The sequence below is a fragment of the Mauremys mutica genome, chromosome 8 (assembly GCF_020497125.1).
Source record: "Mauremys mutica isolate MM-2020 ecotype Southern chromosome 8, ASM2049712v1, whole genome shotgun sequence".
In the NCBI taxonomy this organism is placed as follows: domain Eukaryota; kingdom Metazoa; phylum Chordata; order Testudines; family Geoemydidae; genus Mauremys; species Mauremys mutica.
The window spans coordinates 22,993,918-23,011,797 of NC_059079.1; the positions used below are offsets into that span (position 1 = coordinate 22,993,918).

A 17,880-nucleotide genomic window follows, 5' to 3' on the forward strand; every position below is an offset into this window, starting at 1 on the left:
ACGTCCCTAATGCTATCTACTTCTCCTCGCTGTTTCACTGAGATCGTTTCTCCGGATTAGGTTGATATAGGTGCTCTAGTGTGCATCTCTGGTTAAAAGTCTCACACACATATCAATAACAAACTAACGGTAAATGCTGTTGATCTCAGAGATGATCAAATTGGCAGGACACGTAAGGAAACTGACAACATTCTGCAGCTGTACGGGTCACTCTCAAATCGAGCATAAAGCCCTGTGAAACCGACTTGACGTTTAACTGGTCATTAATAATCCACCTTCAGGAGCTGTGGCTGGGTCAGGGCTTTCTCCCGATTGTGCAGAGCCCCTGACACTGCACAGGTTTCAAGTCTGCCCGTGAAATACAAAGGGGCTTTGGAAGGAGGCAACGTTTCCCGCTAAGTTAGAGCAGGAGAGCTGGAAAGTCCTTGAACTTCAGCTGTTCCAGCTGTCGTGATTTCATGTCTTTGGGACCCGTGTTTAGATCTGGAGACAGGCAAGGGAGGTTTGTGGGTGTGCGTTAAAAGAAACGGGGGCTATTCTTCACTCTCTAGCCACAGGCAAGGAGGTGATGCCGCTTGCACCCCCCTGGGCGCGGAAGTTGATGAACACGGGGGCAATGTATGCCGGTGGGCGGTGCGGAGCAGGGGGCGCGCCAGGGACACTGCGGGGCTGCGGACAGCGCGTGGGACGCGATCGCGGGGCTTTCCCCGGGGCTGCAGCACCAGGGAGCAGCGGGAACACTCCCGCCTTCCCTGACCTCAAGCTCCCGCTCCACTCTGTGTCCCACGTAACTTAGGGCATCCCGGCCCGCTGCCCTGGGCTGCCCGGGGGGCTGGGCCGGGGGGAGATTAATGCTGCCGAAAGGCAGAACGAGACTCGCTTATTGCTCGCCGTTTGTTCAAATAAACATCGTCCCTGCCCCTTCCCTTCCGGAGGCTGCAGAGCGAGCGCCAGCCTCTCCGGGCGCACACGCCGCCGCAGGGAGACAGGGCTACTCTCACACAGCCACGTGCGCTGCTCGGGGCAGGGAATCAGTCCTCCCTGGACTGTTAGGCAGAGTTAAAGCCCCGATCCTCCAGGCAAACACACCTCGCAGGGCGAGCGTTGCCAGCAGGGCAGGGGAGAACCAGCAGGTAAAACGAGGAGTTTAAATCGGCCCCGGGTTTCGTTTTTTCCCTAGGGTATTTGTGAGCCAAGAACCTCTCACCCTCATCCCAGGCACAACCGCAGCCCTGAGATGCACTGAAGGAGGGGAAAGGTGCCGGCCCTGCTCTCGAGTGTCCCCCTGGGCTGGGATTAGAGGGCCTGGAAATCTCGTGGGATGATTGCAGTAAGAATCCCAGTTCCCCTCCCCCAGGAAACATTTCCATTTGTCAGCAGCGGTCTCCTGCCAGCGCGCGGTGTTTATTCATCACATAAACAGAGGTGAATGGGATTAAGGGGATAGATACGATACCTCAAGGGAACCTTTCAGAAGCCTTCAGGGTGTGGCTTCCCGGCTGTAGTCCCCCAACCCTAGAGAGCTGGGGGGCTGGCTGTATGCGCTGCACCTTCACACCCCCTCGACAGTTTTACCTTCTCTTCGAGTTTGATTTAAGGAACTTCTGAAAGGTGATGCACTTATTTTTAATATAATGCATTACGGTGTCATTACACAATCCCCAACTAGAGCTTCCTGGGTTGTGAACTTTTATTCTTCCATTAAACAACAAAATGTGAGCGCACGCCTAAGAGATTATAATAAAAAAGTGCCCTTGCATGTGAAGAGCATGCAGCTGGGCATTTAAACAAACAAAACCACCAGCAGTAGTTGTTATCTATTTTTGATATCCAATAGGTCGGGGGAGGGAGGATACTCCGCCATTAAAATCATATTTCGACTCGGCCTGTAAGTTTCACTCTCTTTCTAGCACCTGAGCCAAATTAATTTCACTACAACACGGCGTGGGAGGACATTAAAACCCATATGAAATTCCATCTTCAACTGTCCATTCGGATGTTTAAACTACTTCACCCCCACCCTGTTCACACCTCCTGCTCTCAGTACTGGAGCCATCCAGGCTACTGGTGCAATGGCTGGAGGAAAGCACATTCCAAGGCCAATATCAGTACTGGCTCTGGAACTGCTCGCTGTCTCATCTAATCCCAGGACAGACACACCACCCTGATTTACCTGACCAATCATACCTAAGCAACACAAATAGAATTCAGAACACCTAGGAGCAAAATAGCCACATGTTCCCAAAACCCATTGGACTGTAAACTAGAGAAAGTCGCAGCATCTCCACCGCTACCCTACAAGAGGAGAACCTAATTTCACCAGATCAATTGTTTGCTGTGAATTAATTGCTCAGCCCTGGAAAATAAATGTGCTGGTAAAGCAAAGGGCTTGTTAAGGCAGCACAGCATAAAACACTTAGTAGCATGACAAACTCCCAGTTACTGAAGGGGTTTGGGGAGGGAAGCTTGTCTCAGCTACTTCTGCCAGACAGCTGCAAGAGGAGGGAGTGACCTTGTGGCCCTGTGAATTGGACCTGCGATACCAAAGGAGCCTTTTCTTAGGATTCTGCCCCCACTTCCGTAGAGAGAGAGATGGCGGACAATGAAGGGGAGGGTGGCTGACATACAATTTTACCAGCTATCATAAGAATGGCCATACTGGGTCAGACCAAAGCTCCATCAAGCCCAGTATCCTGTCCTCTGACAGTGGTCAATGGCAGGTGCCCCAAAGGGAATGAACAGACAGGTTATCATCAAGTGATCCATCCCCTGTCACCCAGTCCCAGCTTCCAGCAAACTGAAGCTAGAGACACCATTCCTGCCCACCCTGGCTAACAGACATTAATGGAAGATAGATCCATCAATCTATCTAGCTCCCTTTTGAATCCCTTTATAGTCTTGGCCTTCACAACACCCTCTGGCAAGGGGTTCCAGAGGTTGACAGTGCCGTTGCATGAAAAAATACTTTCTTGTGTTTTAAACCTGCTACCTATTAGTTTTGCTTGCTGGCCCCTTGTTCTTATATTATGAGAAGGAGTAAATAACACGTCCTTATTTACTTTCGCTATACCATTCATGAGTTTATAGACCTATCATATCCCTCCCCCTTAGTCACCTCTTTCCCAAGCTTAAAAGCCTCAGTCTCATTAATCTCTTCTCATAGGGAAGCCCTTCTATACCCCTAATTATTTTTGTCGCCCTTCTCTGAACCTTTTCCAATTCCACTATATCTTTTTGGAGATGGGCTGACCACATCTGCACGCAATATTCAAGGTGTGGGCGTTCGTTGACATTAATATCCCGGGGAAATGTCCAAAGCAGCTGAGAGCATTTGACAATGTTAATGCAGCCACCTGGCGGGCCGCCTAGGGCCCGGCCTCGCAAATCACTGTAGGCTGAGAGCTCCTGATACTACCAGGTGAGAAGAGAGACTCGCAAGATCATCCAACAGCCCCGACAACTCCGCCTGCCTGTCTCCGGGCCGGGTCGGGCCGGGCGCAGTTCACACCAGCCAGAGAAGAAGGAGTTCATGGGAAGAGGCCCGGCTAGCTCGTTCCCCACCACGATAGAAAGGGTTACCTGGCAGCAGCACGCTGGTACCATGGAGGGGAGAGAGGGGCGCTACTCGGTTTCATGGCGAACAGGTGCTGCTGCTGCCTTCAGCCCTAGCCGCTTGCAGAGGAGCAGGGAGACAATTCGCCGCGTGGAAGCTGCTCTTGCTTTTCACTAGACTAACTCCCCTAGAGCAGGAAGAAGTGGGCATTGCTTAGCGTACAAACGTCCCGGTGCAGACACCTTTTCTAAAAGTCTTATGCGCAGCAGGACTGGGGAGGGGAAACACAGAGGCGCTGTGAGAGTTGGGGATCTTTGCTAATATCTATTCTGGAGTTCGGGACACGTCTTGCAGGTCTGGCTCTGACCGCCTCCTCAAGTCACCGCTCACCCTCACCCACCAGCGTGGCCAGGATTTGGCCAAGTACACTCAAGGTGCCGGTTAACACTGCTATTGCAGTAACTGCGGGACTGCTAAGACTTGATGGAGAAGTTACCGCCAGGAAATCTCGCCTTTCGCATGGCTCAGCACTAATTCGGCACTGACGTTTTCAAAATTATTTGTATAGACTAGTAATTTCATCTCCCTTTCACAGGTGGGAAAACTGAGGCAGAGAAAGGCGTACCCACGGACTCCAGAGCAAGCCAATGGCACAGAGGAGAATGCTATGATACAAAGGTGGGGTTGCTACAGTCAACCCCTTGTCATTATCTAAGTCCCTGTCCCGGCCATTCTAGAAGGTGACTTTCCATCGGAAAGGACAGAAATATACTTGGGCTTGCACAAACATAATTCTCTTTCAACAAGACTCAGGAGAGAAATAGACCAGAAACACTTCTGCTCTTAAATTAGGTCCATCCATTATCCATGATGCAGTCCACGTTATCCCTGCTCAATTAAAACCCATATGAAATTCCAGCAAGTGAATAACTATTCTGCTTCGTCTTCTGCTACTTCACTCCATCCCGGTGTGGTGCGAGACTCTGTGACTTAGAATTAGATAGAGCCCTCCAAGAGTTAAAATGCAGGATTTTAAACAAAGCTTTAATTAGCAACAGAACAAACAGAAGCTCACATTCATTTTTAAAGACTCTCCAAGAAGACAGACTATGCAGAGCAACCTCAAATATTACAAAGACCACACAAGGTACATTAAAGTCTAAAACAGCATCAGGATCCGTTCTTCTTTCTAGCCGGGAGTGCCTTTCCTTTCTGTACATTAGCCACCTACTGAGTCATGTCTATTCATTACCGTCCATCTCCTCTCTGAGTCTTTCTTTTGAAGCCTACCACAGCGCTATGTTAACCGATTTTTAAGGCCAGCTTTTCACAAGCTGATTGTAATGTCATGTTGGTTTCCAAGGAGCACCATTTTTTCATGTGTAAAATAGTTTCACTGTATAACATTTTAAACAGTAACATCTAATATGGTTAGAATTACTTTGCATATGGTATTAAAAGTAGTCCTTTTTTGAGAAACGTGTTAATCTGTTCTATATGCTAGTATCAGCTCTTTAAAATGATGCGTCTGGGAAAAATCTTTTTGTTCAGCATTTTCTTCATGCTGTATTTTATCGCAGAATATTTACGAAGTTTCTCCTATATGCAATTGATTAACACTTCCACCCACACACTTCCTGGCATTATTTCTGAATGCTCAGCGGTATAAGAAACCGACTAAATCTCTCCCTGCCCCCACTGATTTTTCCCCCTAAATTTAAGGGAGGTAATACTCTCTCCTTGTAGAGGCGATCCTCCCGCAACTAGTCTGATTTTACGTTTTCCGTAGAATCACAGGAGTTAAAAATGAAAACGATGCATTCGGTTCTCCAGCCCATCACCCGGTCCATGAAGGATTTTCTCTCTCTTTCCCAGACAATATTAATGAACCATTTCTATTGACAGTCAGCCTAAGAGTTCCTTTTATGGATTATATCCGGCCCGGAGTTTGCTAGGTATCTCCTCTAGATACACTGTCCTTTTATGATCAATAGAGAACTGATTCACTGTCGTCGGATTGGGATTTCTCTAATGTTTGGGGAAACTGCTTATGTTCCTGCAGGTAGGAAACAGTAACAAGGTAAAGTCGGAAACTCTCTGCAATCTACACGTCGGAAAGTTTGTAACTGTTCAAAAAGCGCTGTTGCAAGTGTTCACTAGGCACCTCAGAGCGAGCGTGACTAAGCGATGCAAGTGAAGGGAATGCAGCTCCGCCGAGATAAAGCTGGGCAGTGACACACAGCACTGAATGGGATGAACAAGGGAGGAGTCTCAGACAGATTTTTATGCACCCCCCCATCTCCGCCCTCCCAAATCACAGCATTTCTTGCCCTTTTCACCTCTCTCGCCACAGCATTACAATATTCAGCTCAGCCGAGAGGTTCAGCTCAGCGGAAGGATCATGACTATCACTATAACCGCTCTATAACCTATAATCACTATAACCTGACAACCATTTGCATGAATTACAGGGCTAGTTTTTTTCTTTCTTTGCGGTGACAGAAAATGCACCCACACACTCTCACGCGCCCCAAAGTCTGCTAAAACGTCCGTTCCACTGTGTCTGTTTTAGCTAAGGCATCATTTCCCGATGCATTTGATCATGAATTGTAATATAACTTGGGTTATGTGCAGCGCTTGCAAATGAGTTTCTGCTATGGGAAGACGTATGTCAGAGAACAGAAAATTGGAACCACTTTTCCAACAAGATTAACAATTCCACCAGAACCATGTTGAGAGCCACCCTTAGAATTCCTCCTACATCCGAAATCCTGGCTGGTCTACGCTACAGCCTAAACTGATACCATTATGTTGCTCAGGAGTGCGACCCCCCCACACACACCCTCTGCGGCAAAAGAGCAGCAAACAAACTAGACTGATGAAGATGGTCCTTCTCGTTAGTCTTTTTTTAATCTCCGTGTAGAATTTAAATCGACTCCGAATAAATAAAATACATTCACAATTTTTTTAAAGCAGTCCATTGTAACCGTGTTTCTCTGTCCCAAATAACGTCTTCTAGACAAAGAAGTTTCTGTTTAGCAGCCCTATATTATATTCGATACTGCATGGGGGGGGACCGTCTTTTGATACAGCACAAAATGTTTTACTGTGCTCTGAACAACCTGACACTGATCAAGAGAAAGAGAGCGCTCTTGAACCTGCCTCTCTCAATAAGAATTTGTCCTACTGTAACGGAATTAAAATATTACATTTTAAGCTCCCCGGGCTGCATTCCAGGACCAAAATGGGATGTAGCGAAGACATTTCCCAGAGCCTAGGTCTTTTTATCTTGGCAATTCAAAGCCATTCCAATAGATGCCAAAAGGTGACATTAGTGCATTAATTCAAAGAAACAATAAGAAGAAGGGGGGTTTTGCGGAACAGCTGATAAGAGGCGGCAATCATTAGGACATTGGAAGCCAAGAGACTTGAATGACCGAGGTGTTTCTAACGATAAGTGCTATTGACATTCACAACTGCTGCTATATTTTTTAAAAAATCCATGGATAATAATGAGACATACAGGGAAATGTGTTTTGCTCTGGAAATACATTGCTAATTGCTTCTGCACGTTTGGGGGAAAAAACTGATTGAGAGCAATGTATGTACTGATTGTGTTGGCACCAATTTCTGATATTTTTCTCTCTCTCTCTCTCAAAAAAACAACCCCGTATAGTTGTTTTAGATCAAGCTAACCTCCAGTTCCCAGTGAGGTGCAACAAGAACATAAGGGACTATTCCTTCAGGGTGAAGAAAGGACACCGGACAAGTAAACACAGCTTATTCCAAGCACCTCAGATACAGAAAGGGACCTGAGTTGAAGCAAAATTCCTTCAGACATTCTAATGTCTAAGATCGACACCTCATTTCCCTCGATTACGTGTCTTTTTCAAGCTCCTCAGAACAGACGCTTGTTTTGTATCGAATCATTTAAAACAGATTATAAAGTCTAATGCCACACAGCAGTTTGCAACAACTTGGGGGGAAGGGGAGAAAGGGAGGGAAGGAAGGAAGGAAGGAGGGGAGGTCCTGGCATGCTAGGATCAGCTCAATAATTGCTTGCACCTTCAGGTTAAGTTATTTTCAGGACCCAAACATGTGGTTATTCCCTGTGAGGAGCAAATGTAAAATGCTACCTAGTCAACTTAGTGGGACCTCACTACTTCAATTATAATTTGCTAATTCAGATCTATTGCCTTTAAATATCGAGTTTCAAGGGACTACCATCAATGCAGGCTTAATTTCATCCCACTGATGAAGGGGGTTTATAAAGGTCCCTGCGGTGAAAGCCAAGGGGGAAAATATCAGTTTGATGCTTTCGATAAGAATGTCAAGGTGGCACATACATTATTAGGCGATTACACGTTAGGGCTCAGCACTGTACAATTATATTGTGCCTGCCTGCTTCCGGCAGGATGGGCTCTGTCCTTTCATGCCCTCCGCTCCCAGGGTCGCCACCAATGCAGAGCAGCGGAGTGACTCTACCCGAAGCATCGTCTGCCAGTCCTTAATTCGGGAGAGCCCGAGGACAGAGGGGCACTCGTTTATCTTCCCACGGGACTAAGGCGCCCGTTGCTGAGGTTATGGTGTTTGGGGTGGATCGCCTCCAGGCACGTGTAAGAAGGTATTCTAAGGGCAGCCTCATGTATTATATAGGTGCAGATCCATTTATTACATACAACCAAGGTAATACTTTTTTCCAGCTTGGAATAATTCTCAAGTGTACTTCAACGCGCGTCTTGATTAAAAATCCTCTTTCCAGCGAGGGTAGAGGAGTTTCCTTCTCTCTAATCTTGGGACCTAAGCCGTAGTGACATTGGTTTAGAAGCTATAGGTAAACCAAAGGACCCCTAAAGGCTATGGGAAAAAAAACGAGATTCGCGTACAGAGCCTAAAAACTATAGAATAAGACGGGCGCTGAAGTCAAACGCTTGGGAAATTGAACTTCCTGTGAAGCAGGAACCTACCACCTACATTACCTGTTTAGATTTCCATTGTGTGCTGTCCTAACACGAAAGCAAATGTAACATTAGTGTAGCCCAGGCACATGAGGGAGATAACTGGCGAATCCGCAGCTCCTGAACGCCTGGTAAAAGTGGGCTCACAACACCATTCCGATGGTGGCAAAGTTGCCCGACAAGTCATTTGTAAAGCGAAAGTCACATATAAAACCGATGTTTGTTTACAATGTAGACATAAACGATTAACGCAACCTCTTTTCCCAAACTGGCAGGTATTTTCCAAAGGGAGCTGGTATTTTGAAATCCTCCAGTATTAGTTGTCCCCTTCAAAAATAAGTAAATACAAATCTAAACATTAATATACTGTATATTTAAAATCATTTTATATTGTAATTGAGGGAGAAACGTGAGGTGAAAGCCCCTCCCCCCTTTAATTCTAAGTCTCTGAAGTTAGAGAAACCAACCTTTCCTGGAGCTCTTCGGTAGGCTTTCTGCTCCCCTCTCGATTTTATTTTGCCAGCAGAAGTTTCTTCATCCTCCGTCTGATCTGTAGCGAGCTAACGACACTTCAGGATGATTCTCTGGACAAAGCATTAGGCGGAATGTTTAAATATACAGCCCTAAATTCTGTTTGAAACCCTAGCCCTAGTTCTCCAGCTCTCGCAGTTCAGCCATTTCGGGTGGCTAGGCTTTCTATCATACTAACTGTCATAAACCTAGTCATAATAAGAAAAAAATACTGTCTGCCTTGCCTGTTTTTCCGAGTTCACGCTGCCAATAGCATGGATATTAGGATTAGGTTGAAAGCTAAACTCTTCCTATCTAAGGTCCGATCGGGTTTAGGGTCGATTTTTGTCCAAGGAGAAACCTCCTAGGGCCCGACCTATGCAAACATCTTTGCAAGTGAATGAGTAGCTATAGCCAGTGACTTTCTGAACTCAATGGAAACTATCCACCGGTGTGAAAGTTATTCAGGTATTTAAGATTTCGCAACATCGGTCTGTAATCTGGATAATATTTTCAGAAAGCTGGGGGTGTGCATTAAGCAACAATGTTGACAAGGTTTATCTCTCGAAAATAAGAAGACTCACCCTATCGTCAGAGAAAATTTGCATTGTTTCCAAAGGTATAAACAGCGAAATCAACCGCTTGTAGTCTGTTTTACGTAACATTGACAAAAATGCCTTGCATCTATACATTTACCTTTAGACGGAGCTAAAACAAAACAACGGGAGAGAGGTCTGGGAAAATAAACAAAACTTTAATTACAACCACATGGATATGATTTAGTTAAATACCTACACAGAAGCAGACACCGAGTATTTACCTCCTCACCTGCAAGTTGCAGAAGTTGTTGCTTTATTCTAATAACAAGGTTCAGAACGCTTCGGTACTATTTCCTTTGGTGGAACTCTATGGGGAGAGTCTCTAGAATCAGAAGAAAAACGCCCAAATAATCTACACAGAATCATCTACCGATTAGAATCACCTCGAATTTTTCAGAAACTCTCTGGGCAGTGAACAGCCAACTCACAACAGGCTCTGTCCAGGTCACGATAAAAGATACGGACGCTAATTAGCAACATATTTTATTCTTTTAAGCTTGATTTCAAAACTACAGCAATGCCGTAAGCTTTAGGCTACTCAGATGTTCCTTTTTTATCTTAATGAGAAAGGTTTTAATGATAGGAACTTGGCGACATGGGTAAGAACAAAAAATAGCTAGAATTTGCTGTGGTTCTCTGGGCGACACAAACGTATCGGGCTTCGGAGTTCAGTAGAACAGATAAAACCTACAGTTCACACATACTCTTGCTTTCCCTGATATTTGTCTTCTTTGTTAATACAGAAAGAGGTGTAACCTGAATCTTTGTTTAGGTTTGGAGGAGAAGCTGTGGCAAACGATGAAGACAGAGCTTTACAAAAAAAAAAAAAAGTTAGCGGTGCCACAAGACTCTTTGCTGCTTTTTTTTTTGTTTTGTTTTTTTGTTTTGTTTTAGAGCAAAAATCTGGAGCAGGTTTGCTTGTAACGATAAAGATCTTAACATGTACAGAAGGCGGGTTTTACACAAGGAGGTGAGGCTAGAAAGCCAGCAAAAGACTGCGAGGTTGGTTTTTTTTTCGTTGCGAGGTTCCACCCACTTGAAAACAAAACTTTTTTTTCTGAAGGGCCTCTCACCAGTGAAGTTGGGAACAGGATCTTAAGAACAACCTTGCAAGTAGTGGTAACAGCCAGGCCTTTGGAGTCTTTATTTTTTCCCACCCTTTAAAGGTGCTTTTGTGTTTTCTCTGCCGGTGGAAGCGCTGCCCTTTCTGGAGTTGGTATGTGATAAAAGGTCCTAGCAGTGCCATGTATTGGAAGAGCGATCAGATGTTTGTGTGTAAACTGGAAGACAAGGACATTCCTGCGCTTGGTATTTCCACTGAGAAGGTGAGCTGATCCTCCGCAAAACCCAGAAGCGCTGCCGGGAACGCGAGTGGTCGGTTTCTCAGAGATGCAGGCTAATGTTACCAACCTTCGGGCGACATAATTTTTCGAGTTTCTTTAGACGTGGTAGTGGATTATAATTTGCGAAGCACATCTAGATAGCTAAAGTGTACCGCCAGGAAGGAAAAGGCCTGGGGGGGGGCGGATTGTTTAGCCTTTAGACCCACTAGGGCTTTTAAATTAGTCTGAATAAATGAACATTCAAATCAGCACGATAACTTGAACACTAAAGCTGTACACTGATACCAGTACTCCTAATTTAAGTCACCAACGCTGTAAAAGTTGGCTATATTTTAAAGTTGGCAGACCGTAGTTTGGCAAATGTGTACCCACAAAAGAGAGACCGAGCCTTTAATATACCTGTGAGTGAGCGAGAGAGAGAGAGAAGGACGCTGTGACTCTATTAACTTGCCTAGGAATATTTAAAGCATTCAGGAGCTCGAGGTTATTTTATGACCAGAGCGAAACTTCCATTTTTGGTTCAAAGCTAAAAAAAATGATACTGTGAAAATAGTAGTTTTGAGTGGGAAAATTTCCACGCGTAGTGAATATTCAACGCTTAGGGATTTTTAAGCAATATCATCCGCTGGTCAGTAGATTTGTACTAGCTGTGTATATACGAATATTTAACCTTTAATCTTTATTTTTTTTCATTTTAAGGAACCAAAAAGTGGATGTTTTCCCCCCTGTAGCTATAGTGTGATTTCAGCAAGCTTGGAAAACTAGGAAGTAACTGTGAGGTCTGTGTATCAAATCACGCACATACCCACATTTTCCGAAACGCAACGTGTGCGTAGAGCTGGGAGGATTTGTGTAATAGCGCTCCCGATTGTATGGCTTTAAAAAAATGCTAACCCGCGATTGAGCAAAGGTGCGATTTTTTTAATGGCACCAAATTAAATTCAGCTGGATATTTTCCATTATTGGATCTGCTTTCTGCGCCGGTTAAAAATAATCCTTTAGGAGCTCAACTGTTGTCTCTTATTGAGCTCTTAAGTGGCAATTTACACGTTAAAGAAACGAGTGCAAGTCACTGGCGGCTCTAATTGCAGCAAGTTTACCAAAGAGCCGCTGGCTCCCTTGACTCCGAAGCATTTTCATTCAAAGCGTCACTGGAACAAACACCAGGCTGCTGAAATCCCGCTGTAATTAGCTTTCAAGTGTCCCATTAAAGCGCTCTCCCTTTGGGGTTCTCCGGCGCGGGGGCCGCTCTGCACGGCCCAGCCTTGCCCTTTTAATTGCAGTTATTAAAGAAATAACCCCCCCCCGCCCGGCTGGAGGAGGAGAAGGCGAAGGCGGGAGGGTATTAACCTCCTGCCCCCACCCCGGGGGTCAGGCGCGCTCCTGGGCCAGCCCGGAGCTGAGCCCGCGGGCATCGCCTCCGGCTCCAGGTGGCCTCATCAGCCCCCCGCCTGGGGAGGAGCTGGGGGTGGGGGGCTGCGGCGCGCTCAGCTCTCCCGTTTCCCCTGCAGTGCCCGGGGCTCATGGCCGAGGCGTGCGGGAGAGCCGCGGCCCTGGCGGGGGGAAGGCGGCGGCGGAAGGGCGCCGGGGAAGGGGCGCTGGTAAGTGACGGCGCGGCGGGGCAGGGGCAGGGGCAGGGGGAGAGGGCGGGCGGACGGCGCGGTCCGAGCGCGCTAACAGGCCCCCCGCTCTCCCGCAGGTGAGCCCCGAGGCAGCCGGGGACGAGGACTCCTGCTCTTCCTCCGCCCCGCTGTCCCCCTCCTCCTCGCCCCGGTCCATGGCCTCGGCCTCCGGCTGCGCCCCCAGCAAGTGCCTGTGCAGCAGCTGCGGCCTGGAGATCGTGGACAAGTACCTGCTCAAGGTGAGTGAGTGCGGCCGGCGGGAGCCCGAGCCCGCGGCTGGCTTCACCTCCCCGGCTCCAGCTGCCTGGCCTGCAATGCCCCCCCCCCCGGGCGGGGGAAATGGGCTTTCGTCCCCTGCGCGCCCCTCTCCCAGGCCGGCGTCAGGCTGGAGGCGAGCGTAGCCCCCCTCGATTCCCTGGTGTCCAAAGCGCGGGGGAGCCCAGTGTGAGAGAAACACCCCGCCTCGTCTCAGCCGAGGGTCCGGCTCTTGCGAACTATTGTGTGGGGCCCCCACCCCCTTTAGCGACGGGCTGCTGGCGCTTCGGGCTCGGCAGCACGGCTGGGAATGCGGAGAGCGCCCAGTGAATAATTTCGCTTCCTTCTTTTAAAACCGCCTCTTTCTGTTTATAATGGTTCTTGGGGGGGATTGCTTCTTTCCCTCCCTCTCCTGTCTATAGGATGCAAACCTTTACAGCGCTTTAGCGGCCAGAATACAAAGCCTTTTCCGTTTGAAATCATATCAGGAATTTGACTCAGGAGACTATCGACTTTTTTGCTTTTACTTCAAACAATTCACCATGTGTATCTTATGATCCGCAAAACCTAAAACACTGAGTTCCAGATTCTTTGCCCGCCTATCTTCACCTTGAACTGTGCCATTCTGGAAAAGATAACTTTTACTAGCGGTCTATAGTTAAATTTGAAAACACTAAAATACTGTCCTCTTTGTTTTTGCCACCACCCTGTTAAAATCCAGTATGTTCATTTTTCATGGTTTCATATATTGGCCATTTCAAATTGCATCCGTCTAAAACTTTGCAAAATAATACCCGGGGCCGGTGAAATGCTGGCCCCGCTGAGGTTAACGGTAAAACTCCCATTGATATAATTGAGTTATCCCTGGTGTCTTACAAAAAATACATGTTAACTTTTTGTGATTATGAAGTATTTTAAATAAGCATAATTAATTGAATGGGCAACTCCCATTGTTGATTGAGAACTAGTTCTGAAAATACATAAAAACAAGTACATCAAAAGCACATGGCTGCTAATATGGGAACCTCTGTGAGTAAAGTGCCAACCAAACTATGTACCTATACTGTGAAAGTACCAGAAAAAATGAATCCTACACTTTGATTTCAGTCTGACTAATGAGTAACTGTTAGAGAGGGAGTTATATTATTTTGTATTAAGTGTTGAGAATTTACAGTATCTAGTACAGAACAATCTCTCCATAAGCCATACTATTTATATATGAGTTTTACTGGTTTCACTTCAACCACAAATACTGGGGTGCTTAATTCACAATCTTGTTTCTTGTTAGTGCGGCTGAGTTATGCAAAGTACAGTAACCCCTCATTTAATATCTGTGGAGCTGCACTACCAAGCATACTTTGTAAGTGATGAATGACATGTGGGTAATGTGGTACAAATCACCAGCCACTAACCTGAGTTTGGATAGGATTTGTTCAAGGGAAAACCAATGGTCTGAACTTCATGGAGTTTAACGTGCATATTCACAAAGCAAAATACCACACTATTGGTGATCTCCACCCACAACTTAGGCCTTGTCTAGAACAGACAAAAGGTTGTTTAGCAAAAATATTTCAAGTAATACTATAAATGTAGGAGCATTGAGTGTAAACAGAATTTAAAGTCTTAAAAATATATTCTCTGCTCACAATTGGCCCAGAAGTTGGAGTGGATTTGAACAGGGAGCTGCACAGATATGGAAGTTCTGTACAGTCTGTCTGCATTATGGATGACTTAATTTTGCCTGATGAAAATTGCCTCATCCTTGACACACATTCTATACAATTGTTCCTCATCCACTCCCCGAAAATACTGGCAGCCTGGGCATTTTATTTTCTGATATTTGTCCCTGATCCTGCAGACGTATGTTCTTAACATTACATGTGAGCGCAGTCTCATTGCAGCCAATGGGACTACTCCCATGTGCAAAGTTAAGCACGTGAGTAAGTGTTTGCAGGAAGTGGGGGGCTTTAGTTGAAAGGCAAACTGTTGATGCTACTTGGAGAGAATTCTAGAATTAAGTGTTTTGGGAATTCCAGGAATAGGTTGCCTCAGGAAACACTTTCTTTAAAAATAAGTTAGTAAGCTGCTCAGGCCACGGGCAGTTTCTTTTTCCTGCCCTGTGTTATGCCAGTTACATTGTCAGTAGCTAATAAAAAGACATTTTGTGCGTTTTTCCATTCTAAAGGGAAAGTTGCTTTTCAGAAGTGTTCTCGAGCTATAGAAATAAGTTAAACCTCTTGGGCTGGTTTAGTAGCTTCTGCAGTGAGAGAAGGAGCTACATTGCACTGGAGCAGTATTACCAATCTCAAGTGTTCAAAAATCATGAGTCAGACCTTAAAAGATCAAGAGACTGGTTACGAAACCACAAGACTTATTTAAAAAATAAAACTTGCGTTTTTCATTTGCTGTCTGGGTTAGAGCCTTTAGGATACCCTTGGTTCTGGGTTCGAGGCTTTTGGGTGCACTCAGGTCAGGATATCCTGTTTTTGTCTGTGAACAAGTTACCGATCATTTTTTTTTAAAAATCACTTAATCAGCTCCATAAATAAACAACCACTTACCCAACACTCTCAAAATGTTGTCGGAACAGTTAGCACTGCTCGAGGCATTTTACCTTTTTCTGTTCGCCCTTTCAATTCAAACGTTGTCTTGAGGGTTGGAGGCATAAGGGTAGGGGATGTATATTGTATATTTATGTTGCTTTATTATTCATTGATGGGTTTAGATAGAGGGAAAAGTAGCTGGAAAGAATCTCGCTTCGTCTCTACTTCTAGGAAATTTCCCACCCTCCCTTTATGAACCTTTTTTGGTAACAATGTTCTCAAGTGGCTCAGGTATGGTGGGATTGGAATTAGAACCCAGGTTTACCAACTCTGACTCCCAGTGATGCTCTGCATAAATCACTTAACCACTCTGAGCATCAATTTTTCCCTGTCTGAAAACTACAGAATTTGCAATTTAGGTAGAAGCTGAATATAGTTGCAAATATGAATAGTCTGTACCACTTGCATGAGAGAGGGTTTTAAATAGATATTTATATCTAGTGGTCCATGCTACTCAGATGTCTGACTCTTTCTATTCCTATCTACAGTGTGAAACTGAAACATTGCTGACAGTGGTTGTTACCAATGGGTCTCCTAAATCAATGTTCACTATGTGGTTAAATAGGAATGTAGATTGGACAAGACTATACTGAGAACAATTAAAGTGCAGTATGCCCTTTCTACAGGAGAGTGCTAGCAGCATGATAATTAGGCTATGGGCTGTTGCCAGAATTTTAAGCATCATGTTGTTTAAATTTGTCCTGTGCAGTTTCATGTGACATGGGGCTTAACACTAGCAGCTCATCTACACCAGGGTTTACTAGTAAAGCCAAAACCATTGTTGGCAATAGTGGGAAATACTTAGTACAGACCATTTTCCTAGAACCATTGAGGCTTGGTTCAGCCCAGATGCTTTTGTTCCACCTCCAGTAGTAGTATAACCATTTTCAACCTGGCTTGGGAGGATCAATTGCTGACAGCCATTATCAACAGGGCAGTTTCTTACCATGGACAAGGATATTGAGAGGTGTAGATCAGCATTAAATTGTGATGTACTGATAAAGACAAAACAAATTAACAGATTTGTTTCAATAAAGACTGCTGCCAATATGATTATATATTGAGAGAGAATGCTGGACAATATGCAAACAACTTTACATTTTAGTACAATTGGCTGGAGTTTTTCTCCTCAAAACATCCTTCATATGCATACATTATTGTGATGTCAACTACGACTCTTAGGGTAGCATTCTGATCTTTGACTAAAGATGCAACACTATTTATATCAAATCTGCTGCATGCAGCAAACAGATTTTGAAGATCTCATTGTTTGAGGTATCTGAGATTGAACATTTCTGATCTAGTTTGTTGTTTGGTTGCCACTTTCATTAAAATGTTGTATTATCCAAAATATTATTACTTATCATAACTGGGAGTCCTTAACATTCAGTGTTGGTTTCTGACCAAATTAATTTATTGTCCTTGCAAATATTAAGTGAGACCAATGTAGAAAATCTGTTCTACACTTTATCAAATAATAAAAATGCACAATACTAACATTATAGACAAACAACTTGTATTTCTAAAACATTAGACTATTGACGATAAAAATTTATAGAGCGTGTCAGAATTGTTGACAACCTACTAGTCACTTTCTGTGATTAAAGGGTACGTCTACACAAGTGATGGACAGTGGCACAGCTGCAGTAGCACTGCAGTGTACACACTTGCTACAGCGACAAAAGGGGTTATTCTATCACTGTAGAATTCTTCCCTCAACCCAGCTGCATCTACAGGTTAGGGAGGAAGAAGGGGAGGAGTAAGATCAACTTAACCACATCACACAGCACATGACGTTTTTCACAGATCTGAATGACTTAGCTAGGTTGACCTAAGTTTTAGGTGTAGACCAGACCTAAGTCAAACAGCATTATAGATTTTACATTCTGAACTATAGAAATAATGGTTGATAAATCCCCTAGACAATTTGGAAATAAGTCCTAAGCTGCTTTGAAAATCTTAGCCCATAAACTTAATTACAAGAGTGCAGACTCAACTGGTAAAACACAGTTGAGATGTAATTCATGGCTTATTTTATTTGGCAAATGTTCTCTGCACTTAAATCTCAAAGCACTTTATATATCAATTGAATTTTAGCGCTTTCTGTTAATGGGATCTCTTTTGCAGATAGGGGAACAGACAGAGGCACCGAGGTTAGATAATTTTTCCAAAGTCACTTGAGGCCAAATTCTGCTTTATTACTCAGCTGGTGTGAGAGCAGAACTAAGCATAAGAAGTCCATGTTGGTGCCAGAAACAGAACCCAGATCCCCTGCTTCCCATTATTATGCTTTGAACACAAAACCACAGAAGCTCATACTGAGGATTTCTATTAACTTTAAGCATAGTTCTTAATTGACATAGATGAAATTTGGAACATTTTATAGAATCCTAATGTGTTGCCTTAAAAAATAAATATAAACTTTGATTATGTATGG

General features: G+C 44.8%; 1 protein-coding gene and 1 long non-coding RNA gene across 7 annotated transcripts in view; one reads left to right on the forward strand and one right to left on the reverse strand.

The window, feature by feature from the left end:
• Positions 1-10,058, reverse strand: LOC123376594. Of its 2 annotated transcripts, XR_006581843.1 has the most exons (5): positions 9,850-10,058; positions 9,606-9,755; positions 8,979-9,095; positions 1,457-1,604; positions 1-483 (listed from the first exon to the last, which is right to left on the reverse strand). It is a non-coding gene; the product is annotated as an uncharacterized LOC123376594 (long non-coding RNA). The 2 variants fall into 2 exon arrangements; XR_006581842.1 differs by lacking the exons at positions 1-483; positions 1,457-1,604 and adding an exon at positions 6,392-8,838.
• LHX8 (LIM homeobox 8) overlaps positions 9,876-17,880 on the forward strand; it is a 22,089-nt gene continuing 14,084 nt past the window's right edge. The window contains exons 1-4 of one of the 5 annotated variants that reach the window (XM_045028722.1): positions 9,876-10,219; positions 10,817-10,945; positions 12,475-12,564; positions 12,663-12,824. In XM_045028722.1, the coding sequence (XP_044884657.1) occupies positions 10,163-10,219; positions 10,817-10,945; positions 12,475-12,564; positions 12,663-12,824 (438 nt within the window). In that variant the 5' untranslated portion in view covers positions 9,876-10,162. Of the gene's footprint in view, positions 10,220-10,816; positions 10,946-12,042; positions 12,148-12,474; positions 12,565-12,662; positions 12,825-17,880 lie in introns of those variants that run through there. The other 4 variants (XM_045028720.1, XM_045028719.1, XM_045028721.1 and 1 more) reach the window with 4 other exon arrangements.